The sequence below is a fragment of the Chinchilla lanigera genome, unplaced genomic scaffold (assembly GCF_000276665.1).
Source record: "Chinchilla lanigera isolate Chin_1 unplaced genomic scaffold, ChiLan1.0 scaffold00046, whole genome shotgun sequence".
NCBI classification, from domain to species: Eukaryota; Metazoa; Chordata; class Mammalia; order Rodentia; family Chinchillidae; genus Chinchilla; species Chinchilla lanigera.
The window spans coordinates 16,576,091-16,598,055 of record NW_004955447.1 but is presented as its reverse complement, the minus strand read 5'-3'; the positions used below and the strand labels follow the sequence as shown (position 1 = coordinate 16,598,055).

At 51.5% G+C, this 21,965-nt stretch overlaps 1 protein-coding gene across 2 annotated transcripts in view; it reads left to right on the top strand.

Moving 5' to 3' along the window:
- Positions 1 to 21,965, top strand: part of Pdgfra (platelet-derived growth factor receptor, alpha polypeptide) — a 42,759-nt gene that overhangs the window by 15,355 nt on the left and 5,439 nt on the right. For both annotated transcript variants that reach the window (XM_005392898.2, XM_005392899.2), the window contains exons 6-22: positions 216 to 387; positions 472 to 661; positions 3,792 to 3,907; positions 4,640 to 4,766; positions 5,810 to 6,003; positions 6,711 to 6,805; positions 7,020 to 7,152; positions 11,315 to 11,419; positions 11,824 to 11,934; positions 12,301 to 12,454; positions 13,498 to 13,664; positions 16,510 to 16,625; positions 16,957 to 17,079; positions 18,500 to 18,611; positions 19,759 to 19,858; positions 19,964 to 20,069; positions 21,486 to 21,727. In XM_005392898.2, the coding sequence (XP_005392955.1) occupies positions 216 to 387; positions 472 to 661; positions 3,792 to 3,907; positions 4,640 to 4,766; positions 5,810 to 6,003; positions 6,711 to 6,805; positions 7,020 to 7,152; positions 11,315 to 11,419; positions 11,824 to 11,934; positions 12,301 to 12,454; positions 13,498 to 13,664; positions 16,510 to 16,625; positions 16,957 to 17,079; positions 18,500 to 18,611; positions 19,759 to 19,858; positions 19,964 to 20,069; positions 21,486 to 21,727 (2,363 nt within the window). The remainder of the gene's footprint in view (positions 1 to 215; positions 388 to 471; positions 662 to 3,791; positions 3,908 to 4,639; positions 4,767 to 5,809; positions 6,004 to 6,710; positions 6,806 to 7,019; positions 7,153 to 11,314; positions 11,420 to 11,823; positions 11,935 to 12,300; positions 12,455 to 13,497; positions 13,665 to 16,509; positions 16,626 to 16,956; positions 17,080 to 18,499; positions 18,612 to 19,758; positions 19,859 to 19,963; positions 20,070 to 21,485; positions 21,728 to 21,965) is intronic.

Genomic DNA, 21,965 nt, shown 5'->3' with positions numbered 1-21,965 from the left:
GAGGAGCAGCTTTTTGCTTTTGAGTTTTTCAGCTTTATATTTTAGAGCAGATTCAGATTTACAGCAAAATCGAGAAGTCTAGAGGTTTCCCGTACAGACACCTTCCTGGCGACATCCCCACCCGCTGTCCCAGCCCACACCTCCTGATGCGCAGTGCTGGGGAATCCCCCAGGAGCCGCCTTTTTAAAAGCCATCTTCCCTCCTCTCTGCTGTAGAAAGGCAAAGGCATCCTGAACCTGCAGGAAATCAGATTTCCGACCATCAAGCTGGTGTACACCTTGACAGTCCCTGAGGCCACAGTGAAAGACAGCGGAGACTATGAGTGCATTGCTCGTCATGCCACCGAGGATGTCAAAGAAATGAAGAAAGTCAGCATTTCTGTGCACGGTACGTCCTGCTTTCCCAAGTCCGCCGGGCTGCTCGGGCTCCAGAGGCGATAATCACTGTGTACTGTGACTCTTCCCTGTGCAGAGAAAGGGTTCGTGGAGATCAAGCCCACCTTTGGCCACACGGAATCTGTCAATCTGCATGAGGTCAGACATTTCGTGGTGGACATACAGGCCTACCCGCCTCCCCGGATCTCTTGGCTGAAGGACAACTTGACTCTGATCGAAAATCTCACTGAGATCACCACTGATGTGGAGAAGATTCGGGAAATAAGGTAGAGAACGTGCCCTCCAAATATGTCTTCCTTTCTCCTCCTCTCCTTCCTTCTTTTTTTGAGACAAGGTCTCACTATGTAGACCAGGCCAGCCTTGAGCTTACCATGTAGCCCAGGCTGGCCTTGAACTAGCAATCCTCCTGCCTCAGCCTCCGGAGTGCTGGGATTACAAGTGTGTGCCATTGAGCCTGGTCCAAGTGTCCCTTCTTAACCTGTGTGTGCCTGGAGAGATGGAGGTCAGTGCCTGTCTCACAAGCCAACCAGAAGTCCACTGGCAAACGTGATCTGAGCTGAGAAGTGGTTGGAAATCAAGTAACTCTAAGTGTAGCGTTGCATTGTGACACTGGGACGCTGGTAAATGTTTACTGCTGAGAAGAAAGAAAAAAATCCCTGTCCCCATGAAAGCCAGGTTTCTGGATCCACCCACGGGTGGAGGAAAGATGAAATTAGACTCACTTGGATTGAATATCTGAAAGTAGACATTTCTGGTAAGACAGTTATTAGAATCAAAACACCACCAGTTAAATTTGGAACACATTTGCCCCAGTCAGTGATTCTACAGGAAAAATCGGTAGAGCTGGCTGTGTTTGCTTAGGGGCGAGATTTATGGTGAGGCATCTGGGTCCCTGTCCTTTTTTATTTCCCTAAATTTTGAGAAAGGGTCTCTGTAAGTCTTCAGGTTGTCCAGGCTGGGCTAGAACTTGCAGTCTTCCTGCCTCAGCCTCCCAGAGTGCTGGGATTACAGCCTCCACAGCTGACTCGGATCCCTGCTTTTTCAGGAGAACGGTTGCTCGCTCTCTCATCTTATTAGCTGTGGAGCTTTAGGTGAGCCAGGCAGCCTCGAGTCCCTCACCGGGATTAGTAGGACCTCATGTTTTCAAGGCAAGGAGTTGGGTGACATGCTCTCTCGAGGTCTCTTGCAGTCTTTTTTGTGTGTGTCTGTGCGTGTTGCTGAGGATCAAATCCAGGGCCTCTTGCAGGGAGGTCCAGCCCCATCCCCTGGTGCAGTTTCAAGCTGCGATTGGGATCCAGGAGTCAGAAGGCCCAGCTCATTCTGCCAGAGGCCCTCGTGGGCAGTCATTCGAGGAAGCACAGCTCAGTCCTGAGTTCTGAGTTGCAGTCAAGAGGACTTGACTTCATCCTTTCACTGAGCTCCAGCTTTTGCGTTCTTTTTTTCTGAACTGCATTCCACGTGCACTTGAGAAGCAGCATCTGAGAAAATGAATTAGACCAAAGAAAAAATTTTTTGGGGGGCACCGGGGATCGATCCCAAGGCGTTGTGCAGGCTGCATGTGCACTGCTGCGTCCCTGAGCCACACCTTGGCCCGGAACCTGGGCTCTGAAGACCCCCGCAGCATGCTGATGGGACCGGGATGAGGGGAGTGGGCTCCCGACCCCAGGCTTCCTGCTGACATGAAAGGAGGGTGGGCAGCTTGCCAACCAGGAACTGTGCCCCCGCTGTGAAGCCAAAGTGGAACGGGTGATCCCGGCTCAGCCACCACTGCGGAGGAGACTGAGCACCTTCTCCAGGCTGTCATCCACAGCAGCGAAGAGCCGTGCTTGCCAGGGCTGGTTCTGGAAAGCTGCCTGTTACCGTGACTTGAGAACCCTTCAGCACATGCAAATTGCTTTGAGCTCTTAATGATTGTGGGCCAGGATACCTAAGGAGGGGCATGTGAGTGGGGAGTCCGGTTTCACGGAGCTTGAAACCAGGGGCCCGCTGCTTTCTCGGCCGAGCAAGTGCAGACAGTGGGCCGCAGAGGCTCATGGGGCGTCGGCAGCAGCTGTGTCCCAGGGGCTCCACGGGACCCGGTGCGGAAGCTAGGCGATGGGCCTAACAGGAAAACCCCACCCGCCTGCTGTCCCCTCCGCAGGCCCAGCCTCCGCAGTATTTGCCCGGGGCTTCTGGGCCTACCCTGTACTTTCCTACCCAAACCTCATTTAACAGATTCCCAGAATGGCTTGCTGTGGGCTGTGTTCCCTTTGCAGACAGAGGGAAACCCAGGCAGGGAGCGTTGCAGTAGTGTCCAGGTTCTTCGTACTTCATGACCAGGGCTTTATCTTTTCTGTTCTCACTGCCTCTGCATATTGTGATTTTGGTGGTGGCTAGGTCAACCAGGCCCACCTTGATTCTGAGGTGCAGCCTGGGGTGGCGTGCCTCAGCCTCCTGAGTGCTGGGATAACAGGCATGTACTCCTATGCCTGGTAACTGTGACGTTTTGTAAAAGTCAAATGGGAAACTGTTATGTGCACATGCAATGTCAGTATCATGTACAACGCGCATAAATCTTTCTGGGGAAACTCTTTTAGGAAAGTGTGAAGAAGTTATTTGTTCTCACTTTCTTTTTGAGTTGATGATAGAACCCCGTGCCTCAGAAACAAACACCAAGAGGCGGTGTTGTAAGAGCCACGTCTGCTCCTCTCCCCGTCTGTCCGGTTACCCCTCCACTCCACGTGTTAGTTTCCTTAGGTTCTTTTGTTTTGTTTTTTTTTTTGGTTTTGGTTTTTCTCCGGTACCAGGAACCGAACTCAACGACCTTGCGCTTGCCAGGCAGGCGCTTTGCCGCTGAGCTAAATCCCCAGCCCCTAGTTTCCTTAGGTTCTTATGGAACCTTCCAGAGTCTCTCGGCAAATGTAGAGGAGCAGCAGCCTATACCCCGGGCTGCTGTCCAAATCAGCAGATGGACAGCGTCTTCGTTCTCTTCTCACAGTGTTCCACTGTTTGGCCAAATCGTCCAAGTGATGGATATTTCGGGGGTTATTTTTTTAGGGGGTAAAAATCAAGATTTTGTTTTCCTTTTGTTTTTTTTAAGACAGGGCCTCATTAGGTAGTCCGGGCTGGCCTTGGACTCGCTAAGTAGCCCATGTTGACCTTTAACTCATAGCGATCATCCTGCCTCAGCCTCCTGACGGCTGGGACTACAGGTGTGTGCCGTCACACCCAGCTTTGAGAATCATGTCTCTGACTCAGACATTCAGTATCTGGAAACCGTTGAGAATTGCAGAAAAGAGATGATACAGACAAGAAATTACAAAAGCGAAGTTCAATTTGAAGATGGTAGCTGCTTAAACAACTGGAATTTATTCAAACAAGCTACTGCGGGTTGAAACAAAGCCTGTTTCTTTTAAGGTATCGAAGCAAACTGAAGCTGATCCGGGCGAAGGAAGAAGACAGTGGCCATTATACCATTGTGGTTCAGAATGAGGATGACGTGAAGAGCTACACGTTTGAACTGTTGACGCAAGGTATGGAAGGGCGGCAGGAAGGCGGCGGAGCTCGGAGAGTGGCTCTCTCCCAGGGGCCAGGAGCTGCTCTCTGAGGCTAGGGTGGTGAAGGCACAGTTCAGAGGGAAAGCAGGGCCTGGAGATGTCACGCGTCAGGGTAGCTTTGTCGTACTTAGGACACTTACTGCGGCCTTTTTCTGAGAAGTTTTGCTTAGCTCCCCTGGTAGGCTCTGCACAGTGGTCCCCGCCAAAGCTGACGGAGATCGAGGTTCAACCCCGGGCATCGAGCTCTACTCTGTGCCAGGGGCAGTCTTAGGTGGGCTCTTTGGATCTGTGAAGTAGATTTGTGGTGTGGGCATTAGCCATACTGACCACAGAGTTTTAACAATCTTTAAAACTTGATATAACTCCCCTACACACACACTTGGGTAAACGCTGCTGTACATTATCTTTTGCTGGACCCATTCGTGGAATTCCAAGCCCTAAGGTAACTTGAAGAGACACCTCTGCTTTCGAGCCGGATGACCACAGACACGTTTCATAGTCCTCCTACCAGATTTGGAGCATCGCAGGCACAAATCCCCAAACACTGAAACTGTGCATGCTCTAAGGTGGAGGGAGACTCGGCGGGCTGGGTCCCCTCTCACCCCCGGGTTGTGTAGGCCCAGCGGCCCCCATGCTCACGGGCCATCTGGAAGCCCCCGAGGTCTGGGACGCGAACGTTTCGGTGCTGACTTCTTCCACCTCCCGCAGTTCCCTCAGCCATCCTGGACCTGGTTGACGACCACCACGGCTCCGGCGGGGGCCAGACGGTGAGGTGCACGGCGGAAGGCCTGCCCCTTCCTGACATCGAGTGGATGGTCTGCAGGGACATTAAGAGGTATGGAAACCGGTGCTCAGAATGTTTTCGCCTCGACAGGAAGGACCTCAGATGCATGTTATTGCTTTGGCTGGGTCTTTTTTGTATTTGTGATTCTTCTGTGGAGAAGGCTTCCATCAGACCCTCGGAGGGTCTCTAATGTGAACAAAGGTGTCTTAGGAACCTCGGTCCTGTGAAGAGCTGTACCACCCTGGCTCATATTTTTGCCTCACGTTCCGGGAACTCTCCTGGCCACGCTGGCGCGGAGACAGAGATGGAAGCCGCGCCTGTGTGGCTGCCTTCTCCTTCGTCCCCTCGCTACTGTTTGACAGCATTAACTTCCACATCCCCTTTCCCGCTAACTCCTCAGCCCTTTTGGTCGGATGTTTGCAACTTGAGCCCAGAGCCTTTGTGCTGAGCCGCATCCTCAGCCCTTTTTCATCTGGAGACACGATCTGAGAGGTTGCACGGGCTGGGCTCGGGTCTGGGCGTGCAGGTGTGCGCTGCGGTGCCCGGCCTCCTCCGTCTTTGTAGACCTGCGAGCTGCGTGCTCCTCCTTTCACCCTGGCCACTGACTGTGTCCAGATGCCTCACTCCTAGCCCCTTCTGTGAGGGCTAAGGGGTGACTTGGACGCTGGCTGTGGCACAAATGCAGCTCTTGTTGCTCAATTCTGAGGGTTACCCCACCTGAGTGACGTCTCCAGGCTCTTCCAGTGTGTGGTGAGAGGGGACAGCCAGGCCTTTCGAAAGGGTGGGAGATGGGGACTGTGAAACACACTTCATGTTAAGCTGCTCGATTTGCTCTTGGGTTCAAAGTGTGGGATCCGCAGAATATTGTACTGAACATGTTTACGTCTGCCTCCTCCCAAACAGTTAACAGTCAGTTATCCACGGGCAGGTTATTTCCACTCGAGTGTGTGCAGACGTGTTCTAATGTGAATGCACACAGCCTGCCGCCACTGCCCCCAGGTGTAGTCAGCGTCAGAGGTGCAGACAAGATCACTGTTCTGTTCACACCGTGACTCCCAGTCATTGGATCTACCTTTGTGTCCTTTTCCCTCTAGATGTAATAATGAAACTTCATGGACAGTTTTGGCCAACAACGTCTCGAATATCATCACGGAGACACAAGCCCAGGGCAGGAGTACTGTGGAGGGCCGAGTGACATTCGCCAAGGTGGAGGAAACCATTGCAGTTCGATGTGTGGCCAAGAATCTCCTTGGGTCTGGCAGCCGGGAGCTGAAGCTGGTGGTTCCCAGTAAGTCGCTTGGTAGTCAGATGGCAGCAGGTCATCAGCTGAGCCCCGTCTTCCTCAGTGGAGCAGAACCCAGATCGGGTGGGGTAGGAAGGAAGGCAGAAATTCAGCGCTGAAAGCGCTAAAAGGCCTTTCGTGGGCACCAGGGCCTTTCTTTTAGACTCACAGACAGAGCTGCATCTTGCAGAGCGCAGTGGCCGTTTGTTTGTCTCCTAGTGTCGCTGCTCAGGCTCTAGCCCGAGCGTCTGTGTGTGGGGTGAGGACAGAAGAAGAAGGATCTTCCACCTCATTGCTGCTCACACAATGGAGACAGCTTGAATTCTCTAAAGACAAGTTGAATGAGGGCAAAAGCAGTTGGAGCAAAACGCACCTTTTCAACCTGCCCTTTGTAGTGAAGCTTAGAAAGTGAGGTTTCTGCACTTGCAGAAGCTCTCGGTCTCACTTATCCGTGTTATTCCTGGTCAGATTCTGTCTGGAAGGTTATTCTTGAAGCATCTTTGGACAAAGTGTAGAGACTGAATTTTGTCCATTGCTCTTTCATAGGAAGAGTTGGTGTAGTTTCATGGGTACAGGTATTTGGGAGACGACGTTGCTCACCCCTAAAATGGCCCAGAGAGTCAGTGAGAGGTTCTGACCAGGCACAGCCACCAACTTCCTGTCTCCCCGGTACCTGGAGGGGATGCCCCACTGAGTCTCCCTTTGTCTTCTAGCCCTGCATTCTGAACTCACGGTGGCGGCTGCAGTGCTGGTGCTGTTGGTGATTGTGATCATCTCGCTTATTGTCCTGGTTGTCATTTGGAAGCAGGTAGGTATTTTCTCAAAGCACTGAAGTGTTTGAATCCAATGAGAGTAAGAACAGAGGGCTTAGGGCAGCGCTCAGCACAGAGAAGGGGTCAGTAATGACAAGCGGGATGGATGGTGTTGGACTCCCATGCATCCAGACACTTTGTTGCTGCGGTGAAGTTCTGGTGTCTTGGGACTTAGACAACTCACCGGTTACCTGTCCTGCTCGTTTGTAGAAACCGAGGTACGAAATTCGCTGGAGGGTCATTGAGTCGATCAGCCCTGACGGACATGAATATATTTATGTGGACCCGATGCAGCTGCCTTATGACTCAAGATGGGAATTTCCCAGAGACGGATTAGTGCTCGGTAAGCTCCCTGAGGACGATGTCCCCAGCTCTGCTCTTGCCCGGCACCACTTGCTCTTCACAGCCCTGGGACAGAGTCAGGGTTCTGGGCTTTGCCTAGGAAGAACCAAACAGTAGAAATTTGCTCGTGGAAATATACTTCCATCTTGAGAAATGTTAACTGGGACTAGGGGTGTAGCTCAGTGGTAGAGTGCTTACTTCCCATATATAAGGCCTTGAGTTTGGTCCCTGGCACTGAAAAAAAAATAAAAAATGGAAGATTGTATCACTGCACTGGTTTTTTAAATCTCAGGGAGAGGCCTGGCAGAGATACTTTCCACAATGATTTTGCTTTGGAAGTGACACAAACTGGAAATGAAATGAACTTGTCTGACTAAAAAGAGATAGATGAGAAGTAAAGGAGGACAGTGACAAAGTGTACTTCGATCCAGTTCATTCTGAGGGTGCATGAAAAGCTTCTTTATGTGTACGAGATAAAGGATATAAGACTGCATGTACCATGGAAAGCACAGCATGTAAATACAGGAAGCCAGGTGTCACAGATGTCAGTATTTCGACCCTGGGCTGAGACGAAATATCTGAAGTCCGGAGGAGCTCTGGTGTTTGTTTTGTCTGAATCACATTTTGAGTGAATGAAAACAAGACAAAGCTGGGGCTGGGGATTTAGCTTAGTGGCAAAGTGCCTGCCTGACAAGTGCAAGGTCGTGAGTTCGATTCCTGGTACTGGAAGAAAAGATAAAAGACAAAAAACAAAAAACAAAACACAAGACAAAGCCAAGTGGAAGTTTGAGCTAGAGACTGTGTCACAGTGAATAATCTAGACAGACACAGTTGCTAATTATCCCACTGGTCTCATTCCAAAATACAGCAGAATTGGGTTTTAGAGAGTTACTTACACGAAGTCAAACAAGATGCCCTTCACTTTCTGCCAATTTCAAATGCTTGTACCTAAGCTTCCTTTATTGTATTTTCACCATTGTTTCCCAAAAAGGGATGAGGAGCTTACGGAAGTCAAGAAGTAATAAAATATGGGGGAGAGAGAGGAAGAGCAGAATCCCCATTAGGGTTTATATCTAGGTGTCCCCCCGAAGCTTCACGTGATTATAGGTGGGGCCTTTGGATGTTGGTTGGATCTTGGAGACATGGTGCTCCCCAGGGGACCGATCTGCCGATGGTTAGAAGCCTGGTCAGGGGAGGGTCACTGGGAATGTGGCCTGAAGGGCCTGTTGCCCTTTCTCCTCCTGTGATCACTCTCTGCTTCCTGCCCGCTCTGTCGTGAGCAGTGCTCCTCTGCCAGGCCTCTGTGAGGCCCCTCTGCCAGGCCGCCCTGCCTTAGAGCCAGCTGACTGTGCAGTGAAACTTGTGCGAACGGTAACCCAAAGTAAACCTCTGCTCCTTCTGGTTGTGAGTCTCGGGTGTTGTGTTCCAGTGATGAGGAAAGTATCTGGGGCCGTTTTTGGTACCAGATCAGTGGGGTCGTTGCTGTGACTGCCTGAGCATGTGGTTCAGGAGCCCTTGGAGCTGGTTCTCAGGAGCTGTGGGCCAGAGAAGCAGCCGTGGAATGCTGTGAGCTGAGCTTGATGTGAGACTGTAGTCGAGCTCGGAAGACCAGAATGTTGATGGTAATACAGCTGGTAAAGATCAGGCTCAAGAGGTTTGAGTTGGGAAGAAGGACTCCTTGGCAGTTGGACTCCAGGCCATGTGTGTTATGCTATGCCAGAAAATTTGTCTCCCTTTTGCTCATGTCTGGAGACATTGCAGGGGACTGAGATTAAGGGCACTGGAGTAAGTATTAACCTGGCAGAGGAAATTTCACAGCAGCATAACACTCAGGCTGAGGCTCGGGTACTGTCGGAGCTTTGAGGTCTCTCTACACTGTGAGTCAAGAGCAAACGGTCCAGCTGAAGGTTTGAAAACGTTCTGAGTGTGGCCAGAAAGGAAGGACAGTAAAATTGGGACCTGCAGAGGCAGAGTAGAGAAGAGCTTGGCTGATGAAAACATTAAAGAGAAGTCAAGGGCTTTACAACAGGACTGTAGAAACGGTGGCTTGATGACCTCACCGGAACTACCAGGACCCCACTCTCTGAAGGCTCAGAGTTGCAAAAGTGAAGGACTTTGAAGAAGACAGCCCTGGGCCCCTGAGCTAAAGAAGGGGAAGGCAGCCTAGGGAACTGACTCCCCCGGACTCCGTTCACTGTGCCCAGCCATCCAGGCACATGAAGACCCTGTCACCCCCTGCAAGATGCAGAAGGACCTGGCTCCTGCTGAAGCCGACGGCAGGCTGACCGTGGCACTTCCCACCTGGTGCTGATTCTGTGGGCATGCAGAATGCAAGAAAGTGGAGTCAGGGAAGCTTCCACCCATACGTCAGAAGGCCTGGGAGGCCAGGCAGCGTGCCTGTGACGCAACAGTGTAGGAAGCTGTGAGAATGGAGCTGAAAGCTCAGTGGGAAGCCCAGAAAGTCAGAATCTGGGAACGCAGAACATCTGAGGAAAGTCACAGGGAGCGAGCATTTCCAGGGGAGAAGCCACGAGGACTGCCGGAGTGTCGAGCTGCCCCGGCGGTTTGATGCTTATTGTCTTGGCACCTCTTACCCTGGGTGCTAGACGCGGAGCTATAGGATGTATCTCCTTGTAAGGATAAATTTCTTGAAAAAGAGTGTCAGGTGGGGACATTAAAGTCTTGTTAAAATCATTAGCAGACAAGAATGATGCCATATTGTGTCTTTCCGGAAAAACTGTGCAGAAGGAATTATAGTTCCACTTCTCAAAAACTGCAAACAGATTTTACAGAAGAAGATAAGAAAGAAAATTTCCTAGACAAGATGGAGGCTTGATGGAAAGGTTTTCTAGCTGGGGTCAAGACACTGGACCAAGGGATTATGGGTCATCACACTGCTGGGTTTTATGCTTGAGGTATACCATGGTGGAGATTGTGAATGTTGTGATTGGGATGTTAAGGTCAATGTCAGTTGATAAATTTGAGCTAATACATTTGTAAGCTACAGGGGCTCCTAAATCTAAGTACGGGGAGGGTAGCAGTGGGTGAGGAGTATAGCTTAGTAGCAGAGCATTTGTGTAGCATGCACAAAGCCCGGGGTTTGGTCCCTAACATAGAGAGAGAGAGACAGGGAAGGAGACAGTTACCACTTCAAAGTCAGGGAATTGAGTGAAACTGCAATTTATATCATGTGATGCAGCCCAAGATCCCTTCCCCCAGTTTTATTATTTATTGCTACATAACAGTCACCCCAATATTTAATGGCTTAAGACAATGAGCAATTAATTTATTGCTTATAATTCTACAAGTAACTGCACCCAGCTAAGTCATTCTTCCACACCATAGGATATTGGTCAGGGGGTTATCTCTCCTCCTCTTAGTTGTGTGTCTTGGGTGTTATATCCCAGTGACGTGGAAAGTCACTAAGACAACCCTACTATGCCATGGTCCTTGCCGTGTCTCTCTGCTCCTGAGGTGTACCAGGCAGCTGGTAAGGCAGTACCTGTCCAGGTGTGATTTCCAGGGGTGCAGACGGGTGGGGAAGGCAGTGCTTGTCTTCATGTCTTTCGTGAGTGGAGTCCTTCCACGGCATCCTGGAAGCTTCCCTCATGACCTTTGAGCGTGGCTCTCTCTCTGTCTCACTGTGCAGCAAAAGCCCGTCCTCCAGGTGTGTTTGGCCTCTGCTCTCAGGGCCTTCCTAGCAAGGAGGCAGCTGAGGTCAGCCCCAAGTTCTTCCCTGAGCGCCCTTGGGATCAGTGAAGTTTGCAAAACTGGATATTTACAGGTGCATCTATGCACACGGTGCCTGTTTGCGTGCGGCGAATAGAAGGGTGGAGAAGCAGGGGCGTGGGTGGGGGCCACAGTGGCAAGTGGAGCGGATCCCGGGACCTGGCCCACACCGGGCTGGCAGGCAGAGTTTGCACCAGGACTGCATGCTCCCCTCCTGTGTGTTCCTTCCCGTCACAAACGTTATTTGACAAAGGCAGTTACACCAATTTCCTCCCCTGTGGCGTCACTTCTTTTTCTGACACGTAGCCTGGGAGGAGTAAGCAGGCCGACTGCATTCAGGAAAACACCCACCCAGCCGCACCGGGCGCTGGCCCCGGAGCTGCGGGACGTGGGGCGGGGGGCTGGCGTGTGCTGACGGCTCTGCTTGCCCACAGGTCGCATCCTGGGGTCCGGCGCCTTTGGGAAGGTGGTGGAGGGAACAGCGTATGGGCTCAGTCGCTCCCAGCCTGTCATGAAGGTGGCGGTGAAGATGCTGAAACGTAAGCGCTGCCCGCGGGGCCTTGACCTTGCAGATGCTGAGCGGGTCGTACAGAGTCACGAAGTGCAAAGCTTGTAAACAGCAAACTTAAGATCAGATCCTGGTTGTTTTGACTCTAGGTTATATGTGTGTTTAGACCTTTTCGTCAGGTTTATTCCGATCCTCTTGTTCATTCATACACTGGAAAATCAGGAGTTATCTCTTGTGGCCTCTTTTTACCCCAAAGACTGGGAACTAGTCATTGCGTCAGGGTCTGTGTAGACCGAATGGACCAACTGCTCGTCTTTTAGACGCTTGGTAAATAAAGTGATATCCAGTCTCAGGGTTAGCCACGGCTCCAGCTTTCACAGTGAAGGAGAAGTGGGCAGTTCGGCCGCGCTAATGCACAGTCTATTTCTCCCACAGCCACAGCCAGATCCAGTGAAAAGCAAGCTCTCATGTCTGAACTGAAGATAATGACCCACCTCGGGCCCCATTTAAACATTGTGAACTTGCTGGGGGCCTGCACCAAGTCGGGTAGGCTCCTTGCCCTGGAGGGAGGCTGTGGGCGCTGTTGGACGAGGCTCAGATCCACCCTCCCCATGCCCAAACCCACCCGTGAACATCAGTCTCCAACAGGGGCCTCTGGTCCCACTGACTGGCAGAAGGGAATTGTTTTTGAGCAATATCTCTTGGTGATCTAAACATAACAATTCATAGATCTGGGCGTGGTGGCCCATGTGTGGAATCTCAGCACTCTGGGAGGCTGAGGCAGGAGGATCACAAATTCCACTGCCTCCTGGGCAACTTAGTTTGCCCTGTTTCAAAAATCTAGTTGCAACAAATTCATGACTTTGTGCTTCATCTTCATACCCGTGTTCTAACTGGTTCTGGTTCCCGCAGGCCCCATTTACATCATCACTGAATACTGCTTCTATGGGGACTTGGTCAACTACTTGCATAAGAATAGGGACAGCTTCCTGAGCCGGCACCCGGAGAAGCCCAAGAAAGAGCTGGACATCTTTGGCTTGAACCCCACAGATGAAAGCACAAGGAGGTGGGTGTGAAGAGACAGTGCTGCGTGGTGACTTTATGAGTCTCACAAATAGAGGGGACCCGTGAGCTGATAGAGTCCACACCTGCAGAGCTGGTACTTGAGGTAGCAGATGGAGTCCAGCTAGCCTGCCTGGTCTTCGTGGCGGTGCCGATGGATCATGATGGCTGCAGGTGGTTTGTACCAGGACATCACGTGGAAAGGCCTTGCTGTTAGTTCAGTCCTTCTGGGCACCATTCTGCCATTTCTATGTGGCCCACTTAGGAAGTGTGAGATGCAAGTCCACTGGTTTTTTGTTTGTTTTGTTTTGTTCTGTTTGAGACAGGGTCTCACTATGTAGTACAAGCTGGCCTTAAACTTGCTTACATAGCCCAGGCTGGCCTCTAACTCATGATGATCCTCCTGCCTCAGCCTCCCGAGGGCTGGGATTACAGGTGTGCGCCACCATGCTTACTGGACACCAAATGGATGCTCACTGACTGAGTAGCAGGGATCGTCTGCCCAGCCACGTGGCCATGGTGGTTCAGGTTCATGGCTTATGAATTGAGAAACAGAAAGAGTATAATGACAATGTCAAGAATTTTTCAAATTTTAAATGTAGGAGACAGAATATTTTCTCATTTGATGGAAACGTGTCCCCCGTCTTCCGTGTGGCTGTTCAGGGTGTCTGCACCCTTGGTGAAGATGCGTAGAGGAGAGGTAGAAATCCGTGAGAAGAATCACGGCAGCTGACGTTTGTGGAGCCGCGATATGCTCAAAGCCTTTCCCGTCTTTGTAGGTGGGGTTCACCCCGCATCTTCCTTCTTAGGACGCTGGGTTTGAGATGACCCGTGTACTTGTGTGGTTGTGTGATTCATGCGCCCCGCCTCGGCCACCCCATGCGAGGGGCGGCGCGGGGTGGCTTTGCTTTTGTTCACCCCAGAGCCCCTGGGCCTGCCGCAGTACCTGGTAGACTGTGAGTCCCCAGCTCATCACCTGCTGTGCCGCCGACCCAGTGACTACTCCGGAGGTCACCCTGGCTGAAATCTCCTTACCTGCTTTTACAGCTATGTGATTTTATCTTTCGAAAACAACGGTGACTACATGGACATGAAGCAGGCCGATGCCACGCAGTACGTCCCCATGCTGGAGAGGAAAGAGGTTTCTAAATACTCGGATATCCAGAGGTCGCTGTATGATCGTCCCGTCTCGTACAAGAAGAAATCTATGCTAGGTAAAAGTGTCTGTACTCACTCTGGGCATTGTGATCTTCCAGTGGCTTAACAGGATGCTGAAAATACTTGGGGCAAGGTGAACAGGGATGAGAAGGAGACCTGCCAGGCCGCATGGTCCCAAGTGCAGGTCTGCTGGGCCCGATCTGTCACACGTTGTTACAAGTCTGTACCGTCTCGGGGTACAGAACTGTCTTGGGGCTGGACTTCAAGAGAATTGAAAAGAAGAAAGGCAAACTTAGTGTTGTAAATTTCTCAAACTTTACATGTAATCACTATAACTTATTCTGATATAATGGCCTTCCTTTTTTGTTAACGTGTTTCTTCAAACAATATTTAAACATTTATTTCATTTTCATCTCTGGGGATTAAACCCAGGTCCTTGCATATGACAGGCTAATGCTCGAATAAATACCATTAAATTGCACCCAGAGCTGCACTCTCACTTTCTTGAAATGAAAGCATAGTGATAAGTTTTCTAATGCCTTTACTTGGAAAAAAAATTAAAAGTTGGTAGTCTTACATTGTTTCCTCACAGTGATTTTTTTCTTAAGGTATAAGATTTTGGTATCCATGAGTTCCTTTAGCTTTTCTAACTTGTAATTTGTGGTAGAAACTGGAGAGTAGGCAATCTGAGGTTATATTTTCTGACAGGTGTTTCTACTGACTGTTGTTAGAAGGCAGATCCATCTGTTTTCAGAAAGAAGTGTATGTGGGGTGTTGAAGTGATTTGTAAATTCCAGGATGCCTGGCCGATGTCACACCATGTGGACCACCTCGCATCTGCTCCAGGGTGGCCCTCGGCCCTGGACTCACCGCAGCCTTGGAGCAGGGTGACTGCTGGATGGATCTCACCCTAGATTTTCTTGTGATCTTATCTTTTTGGGCCTGTGTCCTCCTGTTGGTTGATGCAAAGTGTTGAGCTGCTGTGGAAACTGTTTTGAAAATCACGCATGTACTCTGAATACTTGCAGGGTTCTTAAGTGTAAGGTACAATCCATTAAAAAAAAACATGTGCTTGTTTTTGCAAGGCTCAGTACACAATATTCTCCATTTTCTCTGGTTCCAAGTTCCCTTCATTTCTCATTGCCAAATGGGTGAACTTCCAAGCGGTTTTTAAAGACGAGCCAGTGAGTTATCGGAACCAGCGCTTCCTCTGCCTTCCCACATTGTTAAAAATAGTTTATGTTGCTTCCCAGGCTGAGCTAGTGGACTTGGCATCAGAAATCAGGGGGACCTGAGTCATGCTCAGGCCCGGGCCCTGCTGGCAGGCAGACCACTGTTTTCTGGCCTGCTGTAGCTGGTGAAAAATGTGAATGGCTGGAACCACTCTTCACTGGCCTGAACATTCTCAGACAGGACCAAGAACTGCTGGCCTAGATTGCCTTCTTCCTCGAAAACTCTGGGTCCCTTCCAGATGGGACGAACTGGGGAAAATGGACAAGTTACAAACGAAGGGAAGTCAGTGGCCCCCTGATCTTCAAGATCACTTCTTCATCTGATTGATAGTTAACTCAATTAACAAATTATAAATCAGGTACTGTAAGATAGCTCTAAAAGGAAAATAAAGCCGGGTGTGGTGATGCACACCTGTAATCCAGACCTTGGAAGGCTGCAGCAGGAGGATTGCCATGAGTTCGAGGCCAGCCTGGGTTACATAGTGGGTTCAAGGCCAACTTGAACTACATAGCGAAACCCTGTCTCAAGTAAATAAATGAATGAATGAATGCAGAAAATACTTTTTCAGAGTCCTCATGCATATTTGTTATGGAAGATATGAGTGTGTATGTGTGTGTGAATTTGAAGATGCCGGTGGCACTTGCTAATTAAAGTTGAAAACAGAAATCTGGGAGGCAAACAAACAAAAAAATACATGTGGGAACCCACTAGAGAGACCACTTTAGGTTGGTCCTTCTGGCTGTATGTGCACACGCACACACAAACCAGACGTGGACATGTGTTTCCACATGGAGACTGAGTATTTTTCATCCAAAATGTTTGAGACCAAAGGTGTTTGGGCTCTTTTCAGATTCTGGAATATTCACAAGTAGATAATGAACTGTCTTGGGGCTGGGCTCCAAGTCTAAACACAAAATTCATTAATATTAGTTTGTTTAATTTTTTTTAGTGCACCTATATAGTAGTACCTCGGTTTACGAACTTAATTTGTTCTACGATTTTGGAAAAGATAGCCAGCCACATTTGTGTTTGTGTGGGAAGGATGGGCACGGTCATGTTTGTTACCTGATGCAGCTTGCAAACAAAAACAAACTCTTGCCAAGTGCTTCTGTTTGCAAACCAAACTGTTTGGTTTGACCTGAGGTACCACTGTGTACTGACTGATCTGTCACACGAGGTCCGGGGTGCAGTTCTCCATGGCTGTGGTATGTCAGTCCATACTGAGTTCTGGATTTTGGAGCACTTTAGGTTTTGGATTTTCCAGTTTGGTTAGGAATGCTCAAATTGTATATATTACTTTTTTTTGGACACAGCCTCCCCCATGTAGTACAGGACTAGATCTCTCGGCAGTCCTGCTGCCTCAGCTTCCCAAGTGCTGGGATTGCAGGTGTGCGCCACCACACCCAGCTTATACATTGATCTTTAAAGAAAAGATCTCAGTATTTATTTATTTGCAGTGCTGGGGATGGAACCAGGGGTCTCAAGCGTGCTCCATGCTGAGCTCCACCCCTGCCCCCCTTGGCATACTTAGCTGCTCACCCGGGAGGTCCAGAAATTGTAAGAAATGCCTCTGGCTCTGTTCTTGCCAGTGCTTGGCAAGCTGAGTCCGGGAGTGGACGAGCTGGCGTACTGTCTACCAGCCCAACACGCCGCCTTCCTCTTCTGCAGACTCAGAAGTCAAAAACCTCCTCTCGGATGATAGCTCTGAAGGCCTTACTCTGTTGGATTTGTTGAGCTTTACCTACCAAGTTGCCCGAGGAATGGAGTTTTTGGCTTCAAAAAACGTAAGTTCAAGGAACAGAGACCTCTTGAGACAGGGCGCAGATTTCCAAGTGGGGAGGAGACACTGGGAAGGAGATCGCGGAGCAGTGTCGCTGCTTCCCCGTCACCGGCCTTTCTGCCTCTTCCCGAGCGGGCTGGGGGCCGCATCGGCAGTGCCTGCCTGGCTGCGGAGCTCTCTGTCTGTTGGGGGTGGGCTGACGGTGACCTCTTGAGGCCTTCCCTAGGGCATGCTGGACAGCCCCACGCGCCCCAGGGAGCGCCAGTCCTGCAGGTGCGCTGCTCTGCAGTCTCGGGCACACTGACTTTGAAGCTGTTTCCTGCTTTTCCATGCAGTGTGTGCACCGCGACCTGGCTGCTCGCAATGTCCTCCTGGCACAAGGGAAGATCGTGAAGATCTGTGACTTCGGCCTGGCCAGAGACATCATGCACGATTCGAACTACGTGTCCAAAGGCAGCGTACGTACCTCTGTCCTCGTCCGGCGCACTTACTCCCCCACACCCCGAATGTCTCAAGGCGTGGTGCTTCTTGCCTTTGCTGCCCATCTTTTTAACTAGAGCACACGAAACTTGTGAGTCAGTGGGAACAGCTCAGGCTCTGCACAGAGGGCCTGCTTCATCCTGTAGGGCTGCCCAGCTTCTGAGCTGCTATGGGGAGGTAAATGAGAGAGTTCATGTACTTAGAACAGTGCCTGGCAAATAGCAAGTGTTACCTATTAGTAGGCAAGTTGTGTGTGTGCGTGTACAAGCACACATTTCCAAGGGCTGCCACTAGCTTTTAAGCTTCTAGCATATTTCCATAAGGTAAAGTGACCAGTGGAAAGTTAAGACCATTTGCATTGATGTGTCTTAGAGCCCAGTTGGTCTTTAAGGGCAGTCCTTGCCTTGTGGTTTGACCCGCCCTCTCCGTTCCTCCCTTGTAAGTGGATGGAGTGGGTTAAGGTACACCTGCCACCTGAGTGCAGTTCTGAAGCACTGCATTGCACGGTTGTGAGATGGCTCTTGGGGTCCCTGCAACCACCCAGCGAGGGCCACGGGCCTGAGTGTGCTCGTGTGGCCACGGTCTGTAGCCAGGCTGCTTCCCGGGCCCCTTTGACTCGTCACTGGACTTCGATGGAGCCGACTGCTGTCCTGATTGCATAGGACTATGGATCTCTCGTTACCTCCCCAGCAGGCCTGGGTGTGGAAGGTGCGGCTTCCGCATGCATCTGCTTCACTGTAGTATTTCCGCCAAGGATTGGCCAGCTGCACAAAAGAAGTTCTTGTGGTGGGAAACTGCTGCTTGTTTCCGAAAGTCCAGTGGCTGTAGTGGCCTCGAAGGTCACTGCATGTATTCTTAGTTTTGTGGTTAGGAATACCTGACAGGGAGGGGCAGGTCTGCTTCAGGCTTAGCTGTACTTCGTAGGTAACAGTTCAGTGTGAAGTGTTTGGGGGGTGTTGTTCCTCTAGAGGAGTTAAGAGGCAGCTGTAGCCATTTGTCATTTCTAAGTATTAAGAAGCCGCCGGGTAGCTGGGCCTGTCATCTGGGCGTCTGGAAGGCTGAGGCAGGAGGATCTGAAGTTCGAGCCCAGCCTGTGCAACTTAGTGACTTAGTGAGGTGAGACCCTGTCTAAAAATAAAAAAATAAAGAGGGCCTGGGGGTGTAGCTCAGTGCAGAGTCACTGGGTTCAGTCTCAGTACTAGGGGAAAGAGAAAAAGAATCACTAGGTGCTGAGAGTGTAACAGTGAACACAATGCACACAAAATACACTTTATGGAACGAGATCCTGAGTGCACGTTATTCTTAGCCAAGGGAGGACCCTTCCCATTTCTGCTGCCACAGGTCAGCCTGGCGAAGGCTGGGGGTTAATTTCCTCCCCACCTCCCTCCCTCCCTGCAGACCTTCTTGCCTGTGAAGTGGATGGCTCCCGAGAGCATCTTCGACAACCTCTACACCACCCTGAGCGACGTCTGGTCCTACGGCATTCTGCTCTGGGAGATCTTCTCTCTTGGTACGGGCCTGGCCCCTCTGCTGCTTCGGGCAGTTCTGGAGCAGCCTGGAAGGGAAATGTGTTTGTCCAGCTCAGGATGGGAGCTCTGTGGAGCTGTGTGATGAGGCGAGCCGCAGCGGCTTCACCCCACCCACTCTGCCTTGTCTGCGGCGGGCCTGTGCAGACTGAGGGGTGCTGGAGCCCCCCCCACCCAAGCTCTGTGCATCTCTTCCGGGCCCTGCCAGGGTGACTGTTTCTCTGAAAGTGCCCCGAGGACTCTGCCACCTGGCTGCCTTTTCATTTTGACCTTTGGGCGAAATGGTTCCCAGTGGGGCTGCCTCTCCTCACCCGGTGAGGATTGATGATAGCAGTGTGGTGAGGGAAAGGGCTGTCACTTCCCTTCCTGGTCGTCATTCTGGAGGAGAGAAACCTGTAGGTGTCTGGCTGGCCAGGGGAGGCCCTAGGAGAAGGGGGAGGCAGGACCTGACCTGCAGGGTTCCTGGAGGGAGGGAAGACTCACACCCTTAGAAGTAAGCCGTGTGGGGCCGACTTAAAATTGCAGCGCGAGTCCCGAGTCAGGAGAAGGGTGTCCTGACGAGTGCTGGAAGAGGTGTGGGGGGAATTCAGCATGCCGTGCCTTCGGCTATAAAAATGTGACCGTTTCATGAATGTGCCCATTACCTTGGTGAAAGTGAAGGATCCCTCCCTCCCAGTCTGCTCTGCTCTCTCCCTGGAGGGTCACCGTGCATCGTCCCAGTTTGGGGCTTACAGGGCTCATACTCCCTGGAAAACAGAATTTCTAGACAACTCAAGCCCCAGCTTTGAACATTACTGGGGAGAATGACCTTCTTGCCCTCGACTCGGAATTCTTCCTTGCTTTTCTGGTTTGCTTGTGTGTGTAGATCCAGTAGTCAGAAGCACTGAAAAATATTTTAGTGCTTTTCTCTAAAGATGCAAAATTTTTACATCATCTGCTTGGACTTGGGCAACCTAGAGTTCCGGTTAAATTTCAGATTTGAGCAGGGTTTTGAGGTCAGGGAAAGGATCACAATTTCCTTGAAAGAACCAAGCTGTCAGGACTTCAGGATTCCCTAACGTTGTCTGACACCCCGAGTGTTCCCCCAGTGTGTGGTGGCTTTATCGCGCTGCTTGTCTTCTGTGCTCTTAGGTGGCACTCCCTACCCTGGCATGATGGTGGATTCTACCTTCTACAACAAGATCAAGAGTGGGTACCGGATGGCCAAGCCTGACCATGCCACCAGTGAAGTGTGAGCTCCCTCCCCGCCCTGGGCCCCGTCCCTGCCCCGTGGGTCTCCAGGGTGGGACACCCACAGCCTGTCCTCGTGCACACTCTGAGCTCTGTGCCCTTCTAGCTATGACATCATGATGCAGTGCTGGAACAGTGAGCCGGAGAAGAGACCCTCCTTCTACCATCTGAGTGAGATAGTGGAGAACCTGCTGCCGGGACAGTATAAGAAGGTTTGTCGGGGCTTCTTGGAGCCGGTGGTGGGCAAAGGGCGGAGAGCTGGTGGTTACGCCCATGAGCAGTGCTGTCTTCTCAGCGTGTTTGAAAGCAGGTGTAGACTGTGTGACTCTGTGGCCGGGGCTCACAGCGTGCTCCCCGGGCTCCTGGTGCGATGATGAATGAAAACCCCGTCCGTCCCGCAGGGCTGCCCTTCCATCCTGTGTGTTCCACACCTGTAGGCACTCTATCCTCCAATGTTCGAGTGTCTGCTGTGCAGTTAGCAGTCTCAGGACATCCATGGCCATTACATCAGTAATTTGAATGCGCTGAAATCTACGTGAAATTCGCTTTTACCTGCTGTCCAGAAGGGACAGCCTCAGCTGTTATCTGTGGCCCCAGCGGGCTTTCTGTGGCATAGGAAGCATTGTTCAAAGGAACAAATGTAATTTCATGGAGCCAGGCAGGAGATGGAAGTGAACAGAACAAGTTTCTGCCGAAGCCTTGGGAGGGAGACCAAGGGAACTTGTGTAATAGATCCTGCCTCGTGGATTCGGGTTAGTCACCGTGTGGGCTTGCTTTCGCATCTTGCCGCTTCTCTGCCCTCTTCTCCAGGAGGAGGAGGCGCAGCACGAGGCTGCGCTGGAACCTCCCATAAACTGAGCTGGAGGTTACATACTTCAGTTCGCTCTTTGTTGGTGATCTCAGTGGCCCCAGTAGCTCTCATAAGTGCAGCGTGGAGGAGCAGAAAGAAATGAGCCTTAGGTCGTCTGCGGTGCTGATTGCTGGAGATGTGTTGCTGGGGAGAGATTAAAACTGTTGCTGAGTATAGCGTTTTGACATCAGAGGTTGGACCTTCCTGACATGCAGGGATCTGGAACAGGTTGGGAGGTAGGCTGACGTCTTTGCCTCCCCGCATGGGGATCCGTGAGGGCCCTGGAGACGCAGTGTGATGGGGCCGCGAGGCTCTGTGCTAGGCCTGGGGTGGGGGTGGGGGTGGGGGCTGGGGTAGCACAGGGGCAAAGCTACTGCCTTGGAAAAGGCCTCGTGGTAGCCGAAGACCCACCGGCAGGCCTCTGCCGTTGGTGGACCCTCTTTCACGTCCCCACCTCTGGGGGTGGTTGACGTAGACTCTTGCAGTTGTTTGAACCCGACCCCTCCCTGAGGTCGTTTGGAAACGCATGCAGTTAAGTCATCCCGATTTCTGGTTTTCGGGTTTTTTGTTTGTTTTTTTGAGCCAGGGTCTCGCTTTGTAATTCCGAGTGGTCTTGAACTCGTTATGTAGCCCAGGCTGGCCTCGAACTCGCAGCCTCCGGAGTGCAAGTGCTGGGATTGCAGGCGTGCGCCACCACGCCTGCCTTCATTGTGACTTCTGAATAGCTGCGTTCGTTTTTATAGCCCAGTCGGTAAGTATGTTAAACGAATGCTTACAGAGCTACGAGAAAATCCACCTGGACTTCCTGAAGAGCGACCACCCCGCTGTGGCGCGCATGCGCGTGGACTCGGACAACACGTACATCGGCGTCTTCTACAAGAACGAGGAAGACAAGCTGAAAGACTGGGAGGGCGGCCTGGACGAGCAGAGACTGAGCGCTGACAGCGGCTACATCATCCCTCTGCCCGACATCGACCCTGTGCCCGAGGAGGAGGACCTGGGCAAGAGGAACAGGCACAGGTAGCCGCGGGGCCCCTCAGCTGCCCCCGCCCCTCGCCTGGGGAGCCCCTCTGCTGCGGGCGGAGGCTGTCCTGCGTAGGAGCTGTACCCTGGGGCCTCTGCAGCTTCAGAAGCCCCTCTTAGATGAGCTGCTGTGCGCTCTGACCCCTGGGGCTCCCGCGGGGAGAGGCTTTGACCCGAGTCGTGGGAACAGCCCCTCCACGGGGTAACACAGAGGGAGGGCGGGGGTGCCCGCTCA